This window comes from Hyperoodon ampullatus (genome assembly GCF_949752795.1).
Source record: "Hyperoodon ampullatus genome assembly, chromosome: 14".
Taxonomy (NCBI): domain Eukaryota; kingdom Metazoa; phylum Chordata; class Mammalia; order Artiodactyla; family Ziphiidae; genus Hyperoodon; species Hyperoodon ampullatus.
The window spans coordinates 24,767,767-24,791,437 of record NC_136927.1 but is presented as its reverse complement, the minus strand read 5'-3'; the positions used below and the strand labels follow the sequence as shown (position 1 = coordinate 24,791,437).

The window sequence follows — 23,671 nt, the reverse complement described above, 5'->3', positions numbered from 1 at the left end:
GTCCCCAGACCTGTGACTTGAATACCTCTACTGGCTTGATGCTCACTACCTGGCCCTGCTGTGTGTTCCAACTTTAGACCCCTCTGATTGTTTGAAATGCATTCCTTCAGGGTGTTGAGTCTTCCTTAAAACGTGCCCTCAAGACGCCTGCCTGGTGGTCAGCAAGCACTTGTGGGATGGCCGCCTGTTCCACCTGAGGGCTCCCCAGAGACCCTCAGCCACCTCTGACAGCCCTCACTCGGGTAGGGGCGGGGAGCGGAGGGGGCAGGGCAGCCTCTGACTATAGGGACAGAGCATTGGGCTTGTTTGCCCTGATTTAAGTACCAAACGTTCGCTGGTGATAGACTTCATCAGAATAGCTTTGTCCTTGCTCTTCTGGGAGACACAGGGTTGCCACTTCTGAGTCTTTGGCTTCTGAGGAAAACCTGCTGCAGGGCGTGCATTCTTGCTTGTTGGTGGCTGTGATGGGAGGCCTGGCCCTGGGGCTCAGGTGTTCCCCTTTGTCATTGTGCCCTGTGCTGTGCACATGAAGATGCTGGAGGGGAAGGGGGGTCCTGGTGCACAGTGCGTGTGAAGCCCCGTGCTGTGGGAGCAGCTCTGCAGAGACGTCTGCGGGTCTGAGTAAATTTCAGCTTGGCTTTTTCAGTGGAAATCTAAGTGATGACCAGGTAGTAGATGCTTTGCCTGCTCCGTGGCATGTTCCCCACCAACCTCACAAAGCTTTAGAGTTCAGTGTGTCCGTTTTCATTGGATTTCCAAATTGAGCACAGTTTTATTGAGAATGACTGGGGGGACTGGAACTTCTGGTGAATTGAATGTTGCAAAGCAGCAGTGTATAGCGTACATGGACCCTATCCGTGAGGCTTTGTGCTCACTGGGGAAGGACTGCCTTGAAAAGTGGTGGGTGAGTCCTGGGCAGAGCCAACTATGAAGCTTGGCCTTTTATTTCCTAAGTCATGGGCTCCTGGTATAGCTGCAACAGAAGGGGAATGGTGGGTCAGTGGAGGGGTTGGGGGTGTTTTGACGTAGCAGGAATGCCGACTGATACTCAAGGGAGAGGAACCCACACTGTATTGAGATGTATTGAGACACTGTGTGATGTGATATTCTAAGGATTGATTGTGTATGAAACATAGCATTGAGCTCTTGAGAAAGAAAACGATGTAAAGATGGTAAAAAGAACAAGAGGTTTTGACATTTAAAGAGGTAAATGGGAATTCCCTGGTGGTCCAGTGGTTAGGAGTCTGCACTTTCACTGTGGGGGCCCAGGTTCGATCCCACCCTGGTCAGGGAACTGATATTGCACAAGCCTTGCAGCACGGCCAAAAAAAATGGTAAACATCAGTACAGCAGGCTGTATTCTCAATGATACCAGATAAATGAAGCCTTGCTGTTTTGGCACTCCTTTCATTTTTGTTCGGCCCTAAAGCCCTCACTGCTGGGAGGGTGCCTGCTACACTGCCGCAGCTCACCTGCACCTCGTTTCCCTGTGCTGGGCACCACAACATGGGAGGAATCCAGATGCGTCGCACACTGGTCCACCCTTTAGGGAACGTGCAGGGAAGAGGAGATGAGCACCATTGAATTTGATATGGGGTCCAGAGCTGCAGCCTTACATTTGTCAGTATTATCAGATAAATGTGTTGCTCTCCCATCAGACCCTCTGCTCGGTGAGTGCATATCCTGGAGCCTCGCAGAGTCCCCAACATCCAGCCTGCACGCAGTCTGTGCAGCAAGTTGAGTGAATGAGTGAGCGAGAGAGTGCAGGAAGCTCAGATGCCCAAAGAGAAGCAGAGGCCCAGGAGGCGCTGGGGGAATTCAGGGAAGACTAACTGCTGCCCAAGACACCAGCAGGATGTTCACGGAGAGCTAGAGCATCTAGCGCTTTTACCCCTTTCAATCAGCTGTCACCCCCATAGGAAATGCCTGTGTTCCCTTGCCCTTATGAGATAATTTGTGTTATCTCATAGCAAGTTGGGCCATGCGTATATGTTAGAGACGCTTTTTATTTGTTTGTATATTGTTTTCCTTTGTCTCTAAATTGTTAGAAATGTCAATTACCAAATGCTTGCTTGCCTTCAGATAGATGTGTTTTCTTTTAAAATAAAAAATATAGTAATGTTTACATTTAGGACATAAATGCTTTTAACACAAACAAAAAATGCATTGACCATGTCAGCAGCTTCCGTGAGACGTGCTGGCTGCCCCATAAGTGGCCTTGGGCTTGGGAATGGCATTTGTCCTAGGATGGGGAATTTTGGCTAAAAGGATGGCATTTGGGGAAGTGTGGACTCGAATGGATAATAGTAGGAAGAAGTGGTCGCTAGTGCATCTTCACCCAGAAACGGAAGGCCACGTACACCTTGTTTCTTTAAATTCCTCTGCCTCCACAGTTGATCAATATGTGTATCAACGTAGTCTGTGTCTGTTCTTTCTTATACCACAAGGTGATAGAAAAATAAGTCATCCTACCATTATCACTTTCCTTTTTACATCATAGTTCTTTTAGAAAATTTAACATGTCAGTTTCAGGAGTACAGTGTCATGTGTTTAAAGTTTTGTGGAGTATTAGCTATTAGGAAAAAAACACTTTTACAAGGTATTATACATGACTTATTTCAGCTACATGCTTGTCATAAAGTGTACCTTGGGAATTGATTTTCATTTATAATAACAAGGTGCTTGGTGTGTGTAATTGTGTCTAATGAGCATTAATGAGTTTGAGATCTGAATATCCTTATTAGAAAAATTAATAGTATGGAATGTATAATTATCAAGTTTTATTTTTTTTAACACATTTCGGTTTAATTAAGTTACTCTGATAAGTATTTGAGTTGTTTATGTTATAGTTGCACTGATGGTAATGTGAGAATATTGTTATTACACATAAGGTAATTGAATTTTAAAGAAAGGCTTTGTGATAGTGTTTTTTTATGTATCAGAGATCATATGTTATAGTATCAGTTTTATAAGCTGCTGTTTATGACATGACTATAAAGTTTTGGGAAGTTGGAAAGAAAGGAGCTCTTAAGAATAAGAATAAATGGTATGACATAAAACTTCTGACATATGTTGTGTGCTCAGCAAATGGGGACATTTGGATGGATGGATGGATGGATGGATGGACAGACGGATGGATGTTTGGGGCCATCTCTGTTAACTTTGAAGCCCTTGGGAATGGGGCTCTTTATGTTGCCACAGATTTTTCCTTTAGTCTCCGGGGATCAGGCAGGAAGAAGGGTAGCTGGAGAGAACACCCTGTGAGCCAGCCGCAGGCCAGGCCATGGGAGCCGAGGTTGGCTGCCGAGGCCGAGCATCTTTTTTTTTTTTTTTTTTAAGTACATTCCCCTTTATTTTATTTATTTATTTATTTATTTTTGCTGGGGGGGATGCGCAGGCTCAGCGGCCATGGCTCACGGGCCCAGCTGCTCCGCGGCATGTGGGAGGCATGTGGGATCCTCCCATACCGGGGCACGAACCTGTGTCCCCTGCATCGGCAGGCGGACTCTCAACCACTGCGCCACCAGGGAAGCCCAAGGCCGAGCATCTTGATACTCAGTTCTGAGTATCAGCGGTGCTGAGGGGACACCAAGCCTCGGTCCATCACTCATTTCAGCTAGATAGTCACTCTGTCAAGTACAGCATTTCTCGAACAGCTTCACATAGCAGAGAGCTCAGCATGGTGCCCTCCTGCATAGGAAACTCGTAGGAGAGAAAGGTGTGGTGTTACCTGGTCACCGTATGCCACAGTTTCAAGGAAGTGCACTTTTGTTTTTTGGAAGGTCATATCATAGATCTCAAGTTATTAATAAGTAACAAAACTGACCAACTAGGTATCACCTCTGCTCCTTCTGTTAATCCTTCTGTACCTATGCAGGTGAGAAGTAAAGGACTTGGGGGAGCGGCAGCAGGAGGGGGCTCCTTAGCTCATCTCAGTGGTGGCTGATGACCCCCAAAGAATCAGAAACTTTCTGTTGTTACACGTTTGCTATTTCCCCAGAACCGACTTCTTATGAGTCTCTAGATTTAATACATGAGGACTTTGATTAGGTAATCACTGATTTTGTGGTCTGTTGTTTTCTAACATAGAAGCTTGAATTTTTCTTCAGCTTTTTGCTCTTCAACTACTGCTGTGCAGAATAGATGAATAGAATGGGATCCTTCTCTCTGCACAGTTCCTTTCTCGGTAGCCTTTTTCCAGTGCTTCATGACATACATAGGTGGTCTTCTGATAAAATTTTACTTGCTTTTCAGTAGTTTTTAAATCATTTGTGGACTTCTCCCTTTTACTTATCTTTTTTGTTTGTCTGTTTGTTGTTATAGCCATCCTGGGGTCTCCAGCTAGTGGAATTCAAAACACAATTGGTTCTGTTGGCACAGGCCAACAGAATGCCACTTCTTTAAGTAACCCAAATCCCATAGACCCCAGCTCCATGCAACGAGCGTATGCTGCTCTTGGACTCCCCTACCTGAACCAGCCCCAGACGCAGCTGCAGCCTCAGGTTCCTGGCCAGCAACCAGCACAGCCTCAAACTCACCAGCAGATGAGGACTCTCAACCCCCTGGGTAGGTGAAAGAACTCTCAAGAATTTCTTTGTCCACATGCAGCGTTGGGAATGACAAGTCTTCCTGGAACCCAAGGCTGTTTTCAGTTACTGTTTTTACTTTAAATTCAAGTTAATATATGTATATATTATGGTGATGGTATCTTTTAAATGATTGAAATAAAAAACTTCCAGGAAAAGGCTAAAGTACATGTAGGGTGCACAGAAGATGTTACAGGCTTGTAAAATGAATAGCATTTACAGATGAACCAATATTTTTGTTGCTTCTGCCTGGACAGTTTTCATAAGGGCATTTCATATGGCTCAGAATACAGAATCTCACAAGTTAGAATTAGGGTTGTACCACTTGCACTGACTCTGAGTAGACCATTTATTTGACAAAGAACCTGAAGGTGGGTGCAGCTCTTAGCACGTCTTGGTTATGGGCTACCTCATGGGTGGAGGTGACCAGCCTGGACTTGGGGAGGTTAACAGGAATCTCAGAAAATCTCTTCTGTCTCAGACTTCTCCATGGATTAGTGTTCCCTAGTGTCATCTCAACCCATTAATTGCCAGTGTTTCATCATTCAGTCACATCTCTCCACAGTTTTTGCCATCTCTGCATAGTGTCTCCTTAATGCTTCTCTTCAAATTGGCATAGTCCTTTTAAACTCAGACTTAAGCCAAACAGTTATGTCAGCAAATTAAATCAAGGTTGTTGTGCTAGTTTTGTCCTTTTCCTAATAAAATATTTTAACCTTAAAAATGTCCAGTTAAAGACATCTCATCTGTTGCGTTTTGGGAAATAATCACCCTAATGCATCTCTAACTCCTACTGGCTAGGAGACTGGGTTGGAGCCCTGAAACCTGCATTATAATCTAACTCTACTCTTGTTGGTGATATAATCTGGAACAAGACTATTAACTTCTCTGTATCTCACCTTTTTCTTACTTTAGAATGAATACTGTAGATAAGTTGACCTTTTATCTTCTTCACCTGCACTTAAATTTCTATGATTTTTACCTTCTGATATGCAAAAAAAAAAAAAAGGATGATGAACATGTATGTGACAGGTTAGCTTACTTATTATTTAGGTCATGATATTAATGAAGCCAGAATCAAAATCTGAATCTGCAGATGGATCATTTCTGGTTTTTTTCTGCAGCCACAGAACACTCATGATGCCAGCCAGCCTCCATAGAAATGCCTTTCTTTGGTTATAAAGTGCAGTGGGAAGGAGACTGCAACTGAATTTATATAATTTGATCACCGTTGTTGAAAATATAACTCCCAGAGTTCCTGCCATAGCATTTATTATTATAACTTCTAAGAATCATTTATTTATATGTGACTTTTTATTTATCTGTTATCAGGACTTTAAAGTGTGTATTATAGTTCAGGAGTTGGTTGATTTCTTTTCTTTCTGCCTTTCAAGGAAATAACCCAATGAACATTCCAGCAGGAGGAATAACAACAGATCAGCAGCCACCAAACTTGATTTCAGAATCAGCTCTTCCAACTTCCCTTGGGGCCGCAAAGTAAGACCCGTGTTTCATTTGGCTCCTATCTGAGTGACAGTTGCACGTGACAGTGGGCTGGTAACCACGGGAAGCTCTTGATTCTTTCTAAATGTGTGATGCTCGCCCTTCCTCCCTCCCTCCCTCCCTCCCTCCCTCCCTCCTTCCCTCCCTCCTTCCTTCCAATACAGTTTAAATTTCCATATGGTTGATGAACCTTAGTTGGATAAATCTTACTCTTTTCTTAGCCCACTGATCAATGACGGCTCAAACTCTGGAAACATTGGAACCCTCAGCACTATACCCACAGCAGCACCTCCTTCCAGCACTGGCGTTCGGAAAGGCTGGCACGAACATGTCACTCAGGACCTGCGGAGCCACCTAGTGCATAAACTGTACGTGGCCACCTCGCTCATTATTCACATGTGATGGAAACATTTTGTGACTGATGGCGATGTGACAGTTTTGCAGTTTCATCGATGTCTGATTTAATTCCTAAGTGTTCTCTTGGGCCCCAGGTGATTGTACCCTAGCAGCTGAAGGGGATCACATGCTTGTTTAGGGAGGCCAGAGAATCCCAGACACTGCATCCCCAGTGGGTCCTACAGAGGGACATGAACTGTGACCCATGTTGCAGGGGACCAGACTTGCTTTCTAAGCTCTGGGATGCACCAGGACCTGGGATTAGCTCAGAAGCTTAGCCTTATTTTGTGGCTCAAGGTTATACTTGTGGAGACCCCTGAGAATTGGAGGAATTTGGGCCTAGTAAATACAGATGGCATGACACTACCATCCTACAGTTTAACATACAGGAAATTAATAGTTAACTTTCTCCAGCTATTTAGGTTAAATTGAAGGTGAGGTTAACTTGATTCCCTTGGAGATTTGTTTTCTCCTTCATTATTTTAATCAAAAGTTTTTATAATAAGTAGTTTAAAAATTAGGAATTCAAAATGAGAATTTTGAATGGTCCAGCACTTATTGTTAATAGCAAAATATGGGTGTGTTTGACTTGTAGATAAATTGACAGGTCAGTATTGTCTCCAGAGAGCGACTTCATTTGTGTATTCATGAACTAGGCGAGAGAGATTGGGGGTTTCTATCAGCAGTGTATTGCGCCCATAGGTAGACGATTGTTTCTTCTCTTTCCGTGTCACATATAAAGTGGCAGGACAGACATTGTATTGAAAGTAGATTGACAGTGTGTGTTGTCTTTTCAGTGTCCAAGCCATCTTCCCAACACCTGACCCTGCAGCCCTGAAGGATCGCCGCATGGAGAACCTGGTGGCCTACGCTAAGAAAGTGGAAGGGGACATGTATGAGTCTGCCAACAGCAGGGTACGTTGCCATTTGTGTTCTAGCCATGCACAGCACCTATGGGAGCGGTAACTGCATCTGTCTGCCTTATTGTCTGGAAATGGGGACATCTGTTAGTGTGGTAGACTCATCACTTGAGGGCACTGACCAGGGAGACTTCCCAGTTAAGACATGAGGTCCCTGTACAACTCTCTTGTTCTGTAACTACAGAGTACAGATGTCTCCGCTACAGCGGTAAATGAGGTATATAAAATTTTTTTAATCCGTGGGTGTTCTTTATAGTGGCAGTGTTCACAGCGCTTGTCTGTGTTATTGCCAGTGTCAGTGAGTGTCCAAGAAGAGGTTCAGCTGTGGAATGAATGTAATGAGCACTCAGTACCTCCTATCTGATAACTCCTGTAGCATCACTGGGCACTGGTTTATCAGAAGTGCTGAATGTTTACCTGTGCCAGTGTACTTAATTTAAAGTTCATTAGTTTGTTAGAACATACAAAACCAGATCATTTTTTTATTTACAAATAACTAGTGTTGAATGTTACTGCTTTTTAGGATGAGTACTATCACTTACTAGCAGAGAAAATCTACAAGATACAAAAAGAACTAGAAGAAAAACGGAGATCGCGTTTACACAAACAAGGCATCTTGGGTAACCAGCCAGCCTTACCAGCCCCCGGGACACAGCCTCCTGGGATACCACAGGCACAGCCTGTGAGACCTCCAAGTAAGGACTTTATTTCCAGCCCTTAGTCTGTTTCCTTGTTTTTCCTTCTGCATTTGGTGTGTATTTCTAAGCATATAGAATTATATTCTCCAGAAGCCTATGCTGTGAAAAACTGTGTGGTAGTGGCTGTGACCTTCTGCAGTGGCCTGTGTTCAGACAATGAGTCTTTCTCATGGAAAGGCGGGTGTGCTGGCATCAGAATGCACAGCACTTTTGGACCTGGTTTTCTCTTTAAGTTTGAAAGATTATTTTATTAAGTTAAACTTTTTATTATTTATTTATTTTATTTTTGGCTGCGTAGTTGTGGCACACGGAATCTTCGTTGGGATCTTCATTGTAGCATGCGGGATCCTCTGCTGCGGCGTGTGGGCTCCTTGTTGCAGCGCGCGAGCTCTCTAGTTGTGGTGCATGGGCTCTCTAGTTGTGGCCCGCGTGTTCAGTAGTTGCAGCGTGCGGGCTTAGTTGCCCTGCGGCGTGTGGGAACTTAGTTCCCCAACCGAGGATCAAACCCGCGTCCCGTCCCCTGCGTTGGAAGGTGGATTCTTAACCACTGGACCACCAGGGAAGTCCCAAGGATTATTTTAAATAACCCATTTTTTTTCCTGCCATTATAGATGGGCCCATGCCTCTGCCAGTGAATCGCATGCAGGTTTCTCAAGGTATTTAACTATTGTTGTGAATCATATTTTGGTTTAATATTCTACATCCACAAAGTTTATTAGTTTGTCCTCTTCCCTCTGTATTTCTTTGTAGCTCCTCCTCTTATTCCTTCCATTCATTTTTGCTGATGAGCAGAGTTCATGTCCACAGGTAGTATGAATATCTGTTGCATTTGAAAGTTTGAAGATCATAGGAAAGCTCTCCAAGGAGATCAGAAGTAGGAGTTAACTTTTTTTTTTTTTGCGGTACACGGGCCTCTCACTGTTGTGGCCTCTCCCGTTGCGGAGCACAGGCTCCGGACATGCAGGCTCAGCAGCCATGGCTCACGGGCCTAGCCGCTCCGTGGCATGTGGGATCTTCCTGGACCAGGGCATGAACCCGTGTCCCCTGCATCGGCAGGCGGACTCTCAACCACTGCGCCACCAGGGAAGCCCTTTTTTTTTTTTTTTTTTTTGATGGGCAAGAGAAGACATTATTCTTAGGAAGAGTCTCCAAAAAAAAAGCATTGTATTGTAGGTTGGGGAAAGAAACATTTCAGAACATTTCTGAGCATCAAGCCCATCCTGGGGCAGGAGCACTGTGGGGGTGGTGGTGAGGTGAGGAAAGTGGGGGCTGCTCTGGGCCCTGTGAGCACAGGTGCCATGGCTTGCGGCTGGCCGAGGAGGGTTTGTGCTCAGAGAACCCTCATCAGGCTGTGCTACTGGCAGTCTTTTTATTGGTGGTTGTTGAAGCAGTCATTTTAGTTTGGGAGTTTGGGGGTGAGGGTCATTTCAAAGCTTTTACGGCTCTTGTCAAATTGAGACTTGAGCAGTAGGATGTTTTTACAGGTTGTGAAATAGGTGGTGACATTATCCAGAAGATTCCAAAGCAAGGCCTTGCTGCTGTGTGTAGAGTAGTTTAAGAGGGGAGAAGAGGTGATTTTAAAAGCCATGGTGATCGTACTGCATGCTAAAAAAGACCTGATAGATAAACTGATGTGGAGGAAACTTTTCAGGGACTTGTTTAGGTGGACTAGATATGAAGGGTGAAAGAAATCACGAAGTCAGAGAAATGGAGCCTTAGGAAAGTGGCTGAGTGCTGTGTCGGGGATGACTTGGAAGACTCTGCTGCTTTGGGATCTGAGGAGGTGGCTGTTGAGCAGAGTGGAAGGCGTTTTCTAGGGACGTGCTCACATGCCCCGCTTACCGACCTGTCTGGGTCTGTAAAGAGGGACTTTCTATGGTGCCATTTCTTCGTACATCTTTTATTTAATAAAATCTTCTCTTTTTAATAAAACCCTCAAGGAGAGTGGAACATTTTTGTATTATAGGCTTCCTGGAAAGTCCTGGGCCTGTGCTGGTTACTTAGGGTGACATTTTTTGGTGGTGCTGAGGGAGGCACATGTTGTTTGACGGCCTCTCATGCTACACAGTGTTAAGGCAGCGCCTCAAGGATTCTGTTAAGTGCCAGTGTCGGGCCTAAGACTTATTGAACCAGCATTTATGTTGAGCTCAGAGTTTACAGAGTATTGTGGGAAATGACAAAGAGAGAGACTCGTGGTCTGGAGATGCGTGGCAGCTAGTGAGGTGTCATTCATTCTGTGGCACCTCTGGAAAGGCCAAGGTAGCTGTGAAAGTGAGATCTTTCCAGTCTATGGAGAGGAGGCTGAGGTTGAGAACTGCCAACCCTTGGGCACTTTCTAAATGCTTAATGTGCTTGCAAAATTAAAACCATATTTTGAGTCTTACCCCAGATTCTAACAATAAATGTAAACCCAGCCAAAGGGCTGGGAGGCCTGGAGTGATGGGAACAGGCTTCCTGCAGGAGAGGAGATGGGAGTCAGGTGCTCCAGAAGGCTCTGAGGGGTTGGCTCAAACGGGTGCCCTGGCCTTAGCTGACCTCCTCTGTAGATGGTGGGAGCGCCTTCCCACGCTCCCCCCATCTACTTTGTCGCTTGGATGCTTCAGTGCCGAGCACTGCCCCAGCCTTGTGTGCTCATGGCTTACCTGACTTTCTGCCTTCCTGTGCTCATGCTGCCCTGCCACCCACCCCATGCTGTCACCCTCACCACCACTGCATTGGTGCCATCTTTTCTGGATATGAAGAGTCTGTTATTTAACCATCTTTTCTGATTAACTGAGTGATTTCCTTTCAGTTGTATATGTTGTGTATGTGTTCCATCTTATTTGGCTTAGAGTTTTATTTGGTGAGTTGTCATTCCGTTTTCCTGTGAGTGATTTTCCTAATGAACCGTTGTGGGTACATTTACAGGGATGAATTCATTTAACCCAATATCCTTGGGGAATGTACAGTTGCCACAAGCTCCCATGGGACCTCGCGCATCGTCCCCCATGAACCACTCTGTCCCGATGAACAGCATGGGCTCCGTTCCAGGGGTAAGTGCTTTTTCTGTTTGCCTCAGCTGTGCTGATAAGGCCTTGCTCGAATAAGGAAAATTCTCTCAGCAGGAAACTTGTAGATCGTCTGGGAATCCTGTGGTACTTGTTCCTTTGGATTTGAATTATGCTTTATTTTCTTCATATTTCTCTTTCTCTCTCTCTGTCCTTATTACCACAAGAATTATTTGACCATTACTTACTTTTATTGAAATGACAAATCATAGGCACCTGTGACCTTGTTGGAAGATGGGGTTGGCAGCCTCACATATGTGGCTGAGAGGGATTTGTCAGTGTCTGTTGACTCTCAGAACTTCCTCTCCTGCGGCTGCCTTCTAAACGCTTCAGAGAACTCATAAAAAGCATATTTTGAACTTTAAACTATAGCATACTATTGGTTTCTGTTCAGAGGACAGTGTGAAGCTGGCTCATTAGAGACCTTGCATGAAAAGCATGCAGAGTGCCTGGGAGCCAGAAGGTCTTAGTGAGTGGTGGGTCCCTTCCTGCAAGGGAGGAGGATTTGAAGATTTCTGCCTCTTCTAGTTTACCTTGAAGACTCAGGCCCTTGAAGCCCTCTGAACTCTCAGTAACGCTTATTGTCTTTTAGATGGCCATTTCTCCTTCCCGAATGCCTCAGCCTCCGAACATGATGGGTACACACGCCAACAACATGATGGCCCAGGCGCCTGCCCAGAACCAGTTTCTGCCACAGAACCAGTTCCCGTCCTCCAGCGGGGCGCTGAATGTGAACAGCGTGGGCATGGGGCAGCCAGCGGCCCAGGCCAGCGTGTCACAGGTACTGTTCACGTTGGGGCTGTGAGCCACCTACAGTGATATAGCCCCAGCTTCCCACTGACCTCAGCATGTCCTAGTTCACAGAAATTAGAATTCTAGACAAAACATTTCATGTGCTAGCATCTCTTGATTTTTTTTTTTCCCTGTTCTGTTCCGTTATTTTTACCTTGTTTGGAATTAGTCATACCATCTTGGGGTGAAATTCATACAAAAATGGAATGGATTATGGTTTTTTGGTTTGTGTGCTTTTGTTTTGGTTTTGGGGTTTTTAGTTGTCATTTTCTTGGTTTTTGTTTGTGCATTGTAAATTCTGAGTTTCACGTGTGATCCTGAGAGACACTGGATTTTAAAGAGGGAGTGAGGCAAGGTCCCATGAGTTCACTCTTAATGATTTGGTCTTTGTATCTTGTTGTCTGTCTGTCTGAACTGCCCAGGTGAAGTCCGACTAACTGGATCATTTGAGTAGTTCTCTTCTTATTGAATGTGTTTTTAATTATTCAGTCTAATGCTGGTGAGAACTATTTTCCATTCATTTTACTGCCTTTTCCCCCCTTTTGTTAATTGCTAGAGTACACCAGATTGCTGCTGTATACAAATGTACATGTGTTTAAAACAGGCCAAGTCTTCCCCCAAAAGATAAAATTCATTATTTAATTTTTTAACATGAAGTAACATTGAATAAGAAGGCAGTGACTACATTAGATTCACTCACTAAATACTTACTAATTAATTATTAATTTCCATAAATTTCGTTGCTCCAGACAGGGGTTATCAGGTTTGTCCTGTAAATATTTTCAGCTTGGTGGGTCATGGGGTCTTTGTTTGAACTGCTCTGCTCCACTGTTGTGGCGCAAAGGCAACGGTAGACGTGCACATTCACATGTGAGTGAATGGGCGAAGCTGCCTGCCAGTAAAACTTTATTGACAGAAACCAGTAGCTAGCTGGATTTGGCCATGGACTCTACATAGTTTGCAGATCCCTGCTCTAGACCAGTGATTCAGAATAGATTTTTAATTGGTCCACAAATAATTCTGAAACATGTATCTAGTTGAGAACCACTGTACTGAAACATTTCAGTGTTTCCATAACTCATTTTTTTAAAAAAGACAAATACCTTTTCCAGTGGTCTAAGCTGTGGGTGGATATTATGGAGCACGAAGCTAGTAAGTGGAGTGTATATGTGTTTGTTTAAGCCAGAGATTTCCACACTTAATAAATCAAAGCATGAGAAACAAGTGCACATTACTATAAATGTGCAGATCGATGACTTTTTACAAATAGAATATTCCTGTGCAGTCAGCAGACCTCATCAAGAAACCATGATTAGATTTTCATACATTTAAGTCTTTGAAGTCTATTGCCACATTTTCAAATGGGGGAAATAATTTTAACGTACTCTGTTCCATCTGTTAGGGACAGGTGCCTGGTGCTGCTCTTCCTAACCCTCTGAACATGCTTGGGCCCCAGGCCAGCCAGCTGCCTTGCCCACCAGTGACACAGTCACCGTTACACCAGACTCCACCTCCTGCTTCCACGGCCGCAGGCATGCCGTCTCTTCAGCATCCGGCGGCACCTGGGATGACTCCTCCCCAGCCAGCAGCTCCCACCCAGCCATCAACTCCTGTGTCGTCTTCCGGGCAGACTCCCACCCCGACTCCCGGCTCAGTGCCCAGTGCCAGCCAAACCCAGAGCACCCCTACAGTCCAGGCGGCAGCCCAGGCCCAGGTGACCCCACAGCCTCAGACCCCAGTCCAGCCTCCGTCCGTGGCCACCCCTCAGTCGTCACAGCAGCAGCCGACACCTGTGCACACCCAGCCTCCTGGCACACCGGTGAGCCCCTCGGCCTGTCGTCTTCTGGCCAAGACTCTTAGATGAGAACTTGCCCATAAAAAAAAAAATCTGTCATGAAGTCACTGCAGGTCTTGGTGCAGTTGCAAAAAGTATCTGTTTTGTTTCCAGCATTGGCTCCAAAGGCTGTTAGGCAGGACATGACTTATGATTATCTTCCCCAATTAAATCAGTTTGTAGAAATCAACAACTAAAAGAACTCATACATGGGTCCTCCGTAGAATTTTTAAGCTGTCTGTCCATAGGAGCAGTATTGTCCCCCATTATCTGTCCTAGATTGACGTCTTCTGAGTTTTAGTAGTGATGAGGATTTGGTAAACAAGTCAAGTTCCTAGTTGTATGTACTCTGACCTTGCCCATCACCCTTGTTTTCCAGCTGGAAGCCCTTTATTTTTCATGACAAAATGGCATGCTCAGGTTAACACTCCTGTGGCTTAGATTTACCCATTCTTCCTGGGAGGTGAAGGTGGCAGGGTCACACCACGTCCTGTGTCCCATGTCTCATGCTCTGCTGGCAGCACCCAGTCCAGTGCTCTCCTAGACTGGGCTGTCCCCACTGACACATGGGCCTGAGGCTGCTTCTGCTCACCTCCACATTCTTCTCCCAGTTCTCACCAGAATCTTAGTGTCTGTTTTCTTATCAGTCTAACTTAAAAACCTTCTTCCCCCTAAAATACATTATCTTTTATTTGTGGGAACTGAGGATATTTATTTATAAAATGTCAAAATTAACCCCAACAGAAACCCCAAGATGACATTACTGTTTGTATTTCTCCATAGGGACTGTGCTTATTGATCCTTACTTTATATTTCTTATCTCTAAGTAAGATCCCTTTGTAATTTTATGTTTTCTTTTGTTTGTTTACTTAAAACTCCATTGGGTAAATCTTTGAAAATTTAGAATTCTTTCTGGGATTCCTTCTCTTAATGTTTGTTTACTCCTCCACCACTGTTCCTATAATTAACAGGCTAGTTATACATTCTTATTCCATATAGATACTTTATTCCCCTTTCTACAGCATATATACTTATATACTTACTATTCAGCCTTTACCATAACCATTAATGTCATTGTTGGAAGGAATTAAATTTAAAATAGGAGGTTCTGTGACTTAGGTAGAAAATTCCCAGAAAATAATTTTCTATCAAAAGGTAGGAAGCTCTGCTCTTCCATCTCTGCATTGTTGGCAAGAAGTCAGTTGTGTTTCTGCCTGATTTTGACTTCTCTGGAACTCCTATTTTAATGCTTATTCTTCAGTTCTCTCAAATAGGGGTGCCTATTAGATTAGTATTGAGAAAGATTAACGCGAAACTGTGTGTTGGGTGACCATCAGGGTTTAAGATCATTTATATTGTTTACAGAGATAAATGATTTTGGTTTCTCCACAGCTTTCCCAGGCAGCAGCCAGCATTGATAACAGGGTCCCCACTCCATCCTCAGTGGCCAGCGCCGAAACCAACTCCCAGCAGCCAGGACCCGATGTACCAATGCTGGAAATGAAGGCTGAGGTCAAGACCGAGGACACCGAGCCCGATGCCAGTGAACCCAAGGCAGAGCCTGGGGCTGCGGTAGGTGCCATTCCTGGGAGTGAATAGATGTACTGCGCACAGGAGCATCACTGAGGTGTCCTCGGGGGAGGCACCAGGCGTCCACCGTGGATGCCCCTGCTTTCCGTTTCAGTATCCTGTTCGATTGTGGTTCAAGTTGGAAAGAGATTAAAAACAGATTGGTTATTTATTTTTAGATATGAGGTATGGGTTTATTTTATTTTGCCAGAAGTGAAGAGCACTGGCTTGTATTTTAAATGTTTAAATCATCCAGCAACTTTTTCATTGCCATCCTTCATTCATTTATATTTCTGCAGAGTTAGACTGCACAAGAGGTGTGTTCTTTTACTAATTAACCTGTAGCAGAAGTTGGAAACTGACAGACCGTGGGCTGAATCCAGCCTATAAATGTGTTTTGTTTGGCCCACACAATTATTTTTAAAATGGGAAATTACAAATAAAACTCTAGATTTCTGGCTTTTCTTGAAAAATGAGAAGCTCTGCCAGCACTGTGCTTCCGTTCCTGTGGGGCAGCAGTCTAGGTGGGAGCACCAGCTGTGGCTCTTGGATGGGTCGTGAGCTCTCTAGTTTGCCAAGAGTGTCCACTGCTCCCCGCGGCCTCACGCCACAGCTCCTGCTGTTGTCATTAGCTTCACCTGCCTGGCCCTCTGAGCAGTTGAATTTCTGATCCTTCCCACAATTTTCGAGGCACTTCTTGTTCCAAAGTAGAAATATATGTAAAACTATTGAGCAGTTAATGGTGTATACAATGTGTATACAAGTTTTTTAAGCACTCTAGCATGTAAAAATTAAAAAATTTTTAGGACTGTAATGCACTGGTGCTGTACTGAAGTGACTCAACAGGCACTCCACCCCTTCTTGTGGGAGAGAAAAGGAATGATCAATGCAGCTCTGACTTGGGAAAGGTTTTAACAAGCCCATAGAGATTTTTAAGAGCCTTCCAATAAGGCTGAGTTAGAATAAAGGTCTTTCATATTCATATTATCATTGTCTGTAATTTTGTTTTTCTCAAGATGATGGAGGAGGACTTACAAGGATCTTCTCAAGTTAAAGAAGAAACAGACACAACAGAGCAGAAGTCGGAACCAATGGAAGTGGATGAAAAGAAACCTGAAGTGAAAATCGAAGCTAAAGAGGAAGAAGAGAATAGCACCAACGGGACAGCCTCGCAGTCCACTTCTCCTTCTCAGCCTCGCAAAAAAAGTAGGTCATGTTCTCATAAACTTACCGGATGGTGCTGCTTTTCCATTGTGTTGGGATTGCATTCTGTGGATTAAAAGCTAAAGCAGAAAAAGAATTCCATCCCTTCTTTTATCCTTCTTGCCTGCCATTCCGCAAGTTTTAGAAATGGTGACAGTGAGCTGAACTCCATGGTGTGAGCCCACAGGAGTCTGTGGTAGGAACAAGAAGCAACCAGGGCTCTGAGGGGCAGCCCATGAGCCGCCTGTCTGGGGTGGTGCTGGCTTTACTCGGCATGCCGTGGACAACCACTGATGGGCTCCAGCAGGAAGATGACCGGAAGCTTGATGTTAGGGAAATTATTACTATGGCAACCCTATGCGCTGAAGTTTGTAGGTTTCTGCTGATACAGATAGGAAACTAAGTACCCAAAGTCAGGGGGTGGGAGAGTAGAACCCAGTGACTAGTGCAGCAGGAAGAGGGAGGGTGGCAGGTAAGTGAAGATACTTTGGGTTCTGAAATAAGCAGGCTGAGTCAGGCTCACGGTGGAGGTTGGATAGAATCTATTTGAGATGTGTCCAAAGTACGGAGGTAAGGGTGTCAGCAAATTGTCAGGTGACCGTTAGGAATGTGAGACGGGGCTCAGGTAGTTCAGGGCTGCAGGTGATCCAGTTAGGAAAGACGGCAGAAAAGTGTTAGAAAGGCTGATACCGTATAGTTTTGCTGCTGGAAGAGACCCTGGAGATCATAGAGGACAGCAGGCCTTAAGGTTTTGGTCTCAGACCTCTTTATACTCCTAAAAGTCGAGGATCCCAGAGAAGTTTTTGTTTGTATGGATCATCTATCACTATTTACTCTATTAGATGTCTTTTAAAATATTTATTTAAAAATAAATCTGTTACATGGCACCCATAAATAACACATTTTAATGAAAAATAATTTCCAAAACAGAAATAGTTGGAGTGATGACATTGTGTTTTACAATTTTGTTACTCGGAGAGTTAAGTGAACACAGCTGGATTCTCATATCTGCCTCTGCCTTTGCTGTTGTATTCTGTTTGGTTGAAGTACATGAAGAGAATCCAGACCCACTCAGATTAGTAGTTAATAAAGAAAAGAGTATTTTAGTAGTCTTTTCAGGTCATTGTGAATATTCTTTTTTGATACTACACCAAAACTCAACAAGTAGAAGTTTCTTAAAGGCTAGTTGCAGTGGGAAATCTGAATCCATAGCCCTGAATTTCTCATACTCTGTGGCGTTAGAATCCATCGTCCATCTTGTACTTTGAATGGATCTTTTGCCTTTGCATGATTTTTTTGTAACACTATCCTTTGGTCATCTGGGAATTTGGCTCACTGAGTTATGCTCATCTTCCAAATGTTGACATGCTTCATTATGTGATATTTTTAAAAATCACATTTATTAATATCACTATGAGTCTCTTCAGAAAGTCGTGTAAACTCTGACAAGCTGTCAAGCTCATGTGTCATGATACAAGTTTTTCAAAATTCTAATTTTTTTTTCCTTCAAAATTCTAATTTTTGATGCAAGTCAAAATTTTATCATTGGTAACAAATAGCGTCAGTTGTCCTGGAAGTAACTATAACTGGCATACTTCGTTCATTTTTGAGCAAATGTCTGTCTCATACCCAGATCTGAGTAACGAACGGTAGCTTGTCTATCAGCCATTCTTTCTAGTTTTGTGTGTTTCATGAAGAAAAGCAGTTACTTCAGCTCTCAACTCAACACTCACACAAGTGCTTTCTCTCAAGACAACCACTGCATGCAGCAGAAGTGCTTTATGACAGCTTCCCAATTTGTCGTACAGAATAAAAGACGTGTAGCCAAGGGCTGAGATTTAATAAAAGTAAGAATTTTGACTCGTTCATCAAGGACACTTGTAAGTGCAGGTGACGTTTTTTCCTGTGTATGCACAGCAGCAGCAAAGAACAGGGTGACCACGAAGTCGAGTTTGGAGCTGTTGCCTGGTCATGCTGCAGTGCTAGTGATTTTATTCACTGTTGTTTTTGCCCCATCTGTGTGAATGTCAGCACACAGTGCAAAAGGCAAATGACAATTTAGTGTATCATGAAAATTGTTTTATATCATGGAAATAGATTTCACAGACCCCTAGAAAAGGCCTAGGGCAGTGCTAGATGGAAATGTTGTATATCTGCACTTTCTGCAGCGATGGAAATGTTGTATATCTGCACTCTCTTGTTATGGCAGTCACCAGCCACATGTGGCTCCTAAGTACTTGGCATGTGACAAGTGTGCCTGAGGAAGTGAATTTTAAATTTTATTTAATATTAATTCATTTTGATTCAAGTAGCCACATATGGCTGGTGGCTACCATATTAGACTGCATGAGGGTCCCTAAGGTATCTGTGGGCCATGCTTTGGGGACTGCTGATGTGGTCCCCACCTGATGGTCCTGAGAAGGTTTTGAGCCAGAGAAGTGGAGTGACTTGCTCATAGCACACCACACTAATCAGTGGCAGAGAACTTGTTTCAAATACAGCTTCTGACTGCTACTTCCACTCATGTGGAGTCTTATTACATCAGTGTGGTTGTTAAAGACAGGAGTTTGAAAATGACTTCTCCTTGGCATAGGTATTAACTGTTTAGTGAATGAATGAACGGTCATCCAAAGTGAGATACATGTAAGGCCATGTTAGTTTTGATCAGCACTGGAAGACAAGATGGTCTGGAGCAGGGCATCAGAAGGCTGTCTAGGGCCACCAGGTAGTGCATCTTTTAGGCTTTGTGTGTCATAAGGTTTCTGTTGCAGCTGCTGAGCCCTGCCTTGTGGTGCAAAAGCAGCCATGGACACCTGCACAACAAGGACGGTTGTGTTCTAATAAAGCTTTATTTTGTCAGACTAAAAAGTGATTTTGTATAATTCACGTATCATGAAATAGCATTCTTTTTTTCCCCTAACCATTAAAAACCTTAAATACCATTGTTAGCTCTCAGGCCCATACAAAGGCAGGCAGCTGGCCAGATTTGGCCTGTGGGTCGTGGTTTGTGACCCCTGGTCTAGAAGAATAAAAAAGCTGTTGATTAACTAACGAATTGTCTTCTTCTTTTTTTTTTTTTTTATTTAACAAATTTAATCAGTTATACATATACATGTGTTCCCATATCCCCTCCCTTTTGCGTCTGCCTCCCGCCCTCCCTATCCCACCCCTCCAGGCGGTCACAAAGCACCGAGCTGATCTCCCTGTGCTATGCGGCTGCTTCCCACTAGCTATCTACCTTACATTTGGTAGTGTATATATGTCCATGCTGCTCTTTCGCTTTGTCACAGCTTACCCTTCCCCCTCCCCATATCCTCAAGTCCATTCTCTAGTAGATCTATGTCTTTATTCCTGTCTTACCCCTATGTTCTTCATGACATTTTTTTTTCTTAAATTCCATATATATGTGTCAGCATACAGTATTTGTCTTTCTCTTTCTGACTTACTTCACTCTGTATGACAGACTCTAGGTCCATCCACCTCATTACAAATAGCTCAGTTTCGTTTCTTTTCATGGCTGAGTAATATTCCATTGTATATATGTGCCACATCTTCTTTATCCATTCATCTGATGATGGACACTTACGTTGTTTCCATCTCTGGGCTATTGTAAATAGGGCTGCTATGAACATTTTGGTACATGACTCTTTTTGAATTATGGTTTTCTCAGGGTATATGCCCAGTAGTGGGATTGCTGGGTCATATGGTAGTTCTATTTGTAGTTTTTTAAGGAACCTCCATACCGTTCTCCATAGTGGCTGTACCAATTCACATTCCCACCAGCAGTGCAAGAGTGTTCCCTTTTTTCCACACCCTCTCCAGCATTTATTGTTTCTAGATTTTCTGATGATGGCCATTCTGACTGGTGTGAGATGATATCTCATTGTAGTTTTGATTTGCATTTCTCTAATGAGTAAAGATGTTGAGCATCCTTTCATGTGTTTGTTGGCAGTCTGTATATCTTCTGTGGAGAAATGTCTATTTAGGTCTTCTGCCCATTTTTGGAGTGGGTTGTTTGTTTTTTTGTTATTGAGCTGCATGAGCTGCTTATAAATTTTGGAGATTAATCCTTTGTCAGTTGCTTCATTTGCAAATATTTTCTCCCATTCTGAGGGTTGTCTTTTGGTCTTGTTTATGGTTTCCTTTGCTGTGCAAAAGCTTTTAAGTTTCATTAGGTCCCATGTGTTTATTTTTGTCTTTATTTCCATTTCTCTAGGAGGTGGGTCCAAAAGGATCTTGCTGTGATTTATGTCATAGAGTGTTCTGCCTATGTTTTCCTCTAAGAGTGTGATAGTGTCTGGCCTTACATTTAGATCTTTAATCCATTTTGAGCTTATTTTTGTGTGTGGTGTTAGGGAGTGATCTAATCTCATACTTTTACATGTCCCTGTCCAGTTTTCCCAGCACCACTTATTGAAGAGACTGTCCTTTCTCCACTGTACATTCCTGCCTCCTTTATCAAAGATAAGGTGACCATATGTGCGTGGGTTTATCTCTGGGCTTTCTATCCTGTTCCATTGATCTATCTTTCTGTTTTTGTGCCAGTACCACACTGTCTTGATTACTGTAGCTTTGTAGTATAGTCTGAAGTCAGGGAGCCTGATTCCTCCAGCTCCATTTTTCGTTCTCAAGATTGCTTTGGCTATTCGGGGTCTTTTGTGTTTCCATACAAATTGTGAAATTTTTTGTTCTAGTTCTGTGAAAAATGCCAGTGGTAGTTTGATAGGGATTGCATTGAATCTGTAGATTGCTTTGGGTAGTAGAGTCATTTTCACAATGTTGATTCTTCCAATCCAAGAACATGGTACATCTCTCCATCTATTTGTATCATCTTTAATTTCTTTCATCAGTGTCTTATAATTTTCTGCATACAGGTCTTTTGTCTCCTTAGGTAGGTTTATTCCTAGATATTTTATTCTTTTTGTTGCAATGGTAAATGGGAGTGTTTCCTTGATTTCACTTTCAGATTTTTCATCATTAGTATATAGGAATGCCAGAGATTTCTGTGCATTAGAATTGTCTTCTTATAAAGAGTTATTCAAAGAAAACCAAATGCTGCTTCATCTCTGTAAAAACAGACTGGAAGAAAAGGGGTTAGCTGAAGGCAGGATTTGTGTGTGTTTCACAAGGCTCCACAGGGCACATCTGTTCCTTAGACCAGGCCTTTGCACCTGCATGGGAGTGTCTACACTGGGTGTCTCCCATGCTTGCTGACCGCCATGTGTCCTGGAGCGCAGGAGGCCATTTCCTCAGGAGGTCAGTCAGGATACCTGGGTATTCCCTGGCTCTGATGTCAATAAAGTTTCTGGAAACTTCTCAGCCAGTGTTTTCATCTCTCGATATACTCAATGCGTACCACTTCCCGACGGGAACTTTAGGTTTTTATGGTATTTTAGTCTGATTTAAAAATTACAGTTTGTTATGTATCTGTTGTAGAAAATTTTTTCAAAATTCAAAAAACCACAAAGTGGAAACCTCACATCACTTAGAACGTAAGTCATCAGAACCTCTTTGCAGTGTTTGCCTCTGCTCATTTTTCTGTGGGCAGGAGCATATGTGAGCGAGGGGGTGTGTGACACTCAGTGTCACCTTCACAGGCATGTTTCCAATGTCCTTAGAACTCAGGAGGGGTTTGTATGAGTGACTGTCCTGAATGTATTTGGCAGCCAGTGCATGTTCTTACATTGGTGACAGCAGAAGGCATCGTAGGAAATGGGTGGGCCAAGAGGTTGGAGACATGGGCACTAGTACATGTGCAAGGGGACAGTACACAGTACAGAACTTCTGGGGAAAATAAGAGAGCTACTTATTTTTGTGGCTCTCTTACTGTATACATTTATTTGTGAGGTTGTAATACAAAACCATTCCTCTCAGGTGGTTTGAGTTTACTTCAGCCAAGGACGCAAAAGTTTCCTCAGGCGAGGAAAAGCCCCTTCCTGTGAAAATGGCTCTGTACCCACCCATTTGATCAATGAGGCAGATTAGAATGTTAGCTTCGTTTTTTCTGTTCCAACCAAGTTTTGGCATTGGAAATCTTTTTGTTGAACAAGCAAACTTCTCAATGTGGTATATTTGCCTCATGATGTGAATGCAGTTTTTAAAAACTCTAGTGTGACTGTGTTTTCAGAATCCCTGAATCGTAGCTTTAGAATGTCCATGGACTCCTGGAAGCTTCACGGCTGGGAGGGAAATGATACGGGCCTTCTCAGAAGTAGCCAGGCTTCCATTTGAAAAGTGACGGAGGAAGAGTCTGAGTGCCTTGTCAATAGCGTCGTTTCCTGTGCTTTTTAACTGCAGTCTTTAAGCCGGAGGAGTTGCGCCAGGCTCTGATGCCAACCCTAGAAGCGCTGTATCGACAGGATCCAGAGTCCCTACCTTTTCGGCAGCCTGTAGATCCCCAGCTCCTAGGAATTCCAGTAAGTTGATATCATAAAAACATTATAACTTTACCACTGTAATTCATGAGTATCCATGGTACTCATTTTATCTCTTAAAATTGGGTAAAGTAAGATTTTTTTTCCCTAATATAAAAAAATATTTTCCCAGGGGCTTCCCTGGTGGCGCAGTGGTTGAGAGTCCGCCTGCCAATGCAGGGGACACGGGTTCGTGCCCCAGTCCAGGGGGATCCCACATGCCGCGGAGCGGCTGGGCCTGTGGGGCATGGCCTCTGGACCTGCACGTCCGCAGCCTGTGCTCCGCAACGGGAGAGGCCACAGCAGTGAGAGGCCTGCATACCGCAAAAAATAAATAAATAAAATAAAATTCTGTCAAAACAATAATGCACCTTTATCTTACTGACTGAAATGTGTTTCCCCCCTGTTCCGTTAAGCCCCAGGGTCCATGGAAGGGGTGCAGTGAGATGGGGGGAGCACACCCTGGGGCGCACAGCCTCTGTAGCCTTGCTTTATATTTGGGTAAGACTTTGTCTACAGGAATGGATTTAAGTAATTGGTGAACATCACTTATAAAACACATGGGCCTCTCACTTTGAAACCCTGGGTGCTCTTGCAAAGGCCATGGTGACCCAACAGATTCTGTTTAGCAGTATTACTATTTTTGCTTTTGTGTTTGTGTTTGTCTTGGAATTTCATTTTGGTTGCTAGGATCAAGAATGAATCTCTAG

The 23,671-nt window shown here is 43.7% G+C and overlaps 1 protein-coding gene across 2 annotated transcripts in view; it reads left to right on the top strand.

Annotated features, from left to right (window-relative positions):
- Nucleotides 1-23,671, top strand: part of CREBBP (CREB binding lysine acetyltransferase) — a gene marked incomplete at both ends in the record, with an annotated part of 134,723 nt that overhangs the window by 84,226 nt on the left and 26,826 nt on the right. For both annotated transcript variants that reach the window (XM_079719511.1, XM_079719510.1), the window contains 12 exons: nt 4,324-4,566; nt 5,981-6,083; nt 6,311-6,457; nt 7,283-7,400; nt 7,929-8,100; nt 8,715-8,759; nt 11,011-11,135; nt 11,743-11,931; nt 13,345-13,761; nt 15,169-15,348; nt 16,362-16,551; nt 22,846-22,964. In XM_079719511.1, the coding sequence (XP_079575637.1) occupies nt 4,324-4,566; nt 5,981-6,083; nt 6,311-6,457; nt 7,283-7,400; nt 7,929-8,100; nt 8,715-8,759; nt 11,011-11,135; nt 11,743-11,931; nt 13,345-13,761; nt 15,169-15,348; nt 16,362-16,551; nt 22,846-22,964 (2,048 nt within the window). The remainder of the gene's footprint in view (nt 1-4,323; nt 4,567-5,980; nt 6,084-6,310; nt 6,458-7,282; nt 7,401-7,928; nt 8,101-8,714; nt 8,760-11,010; nt 11,136-11,742; nt 11,932-13,344; nt 13,762-15,168; nt 15,349-16,361; nt 16,552-22,845; nt 22,965-23,671) is intronic.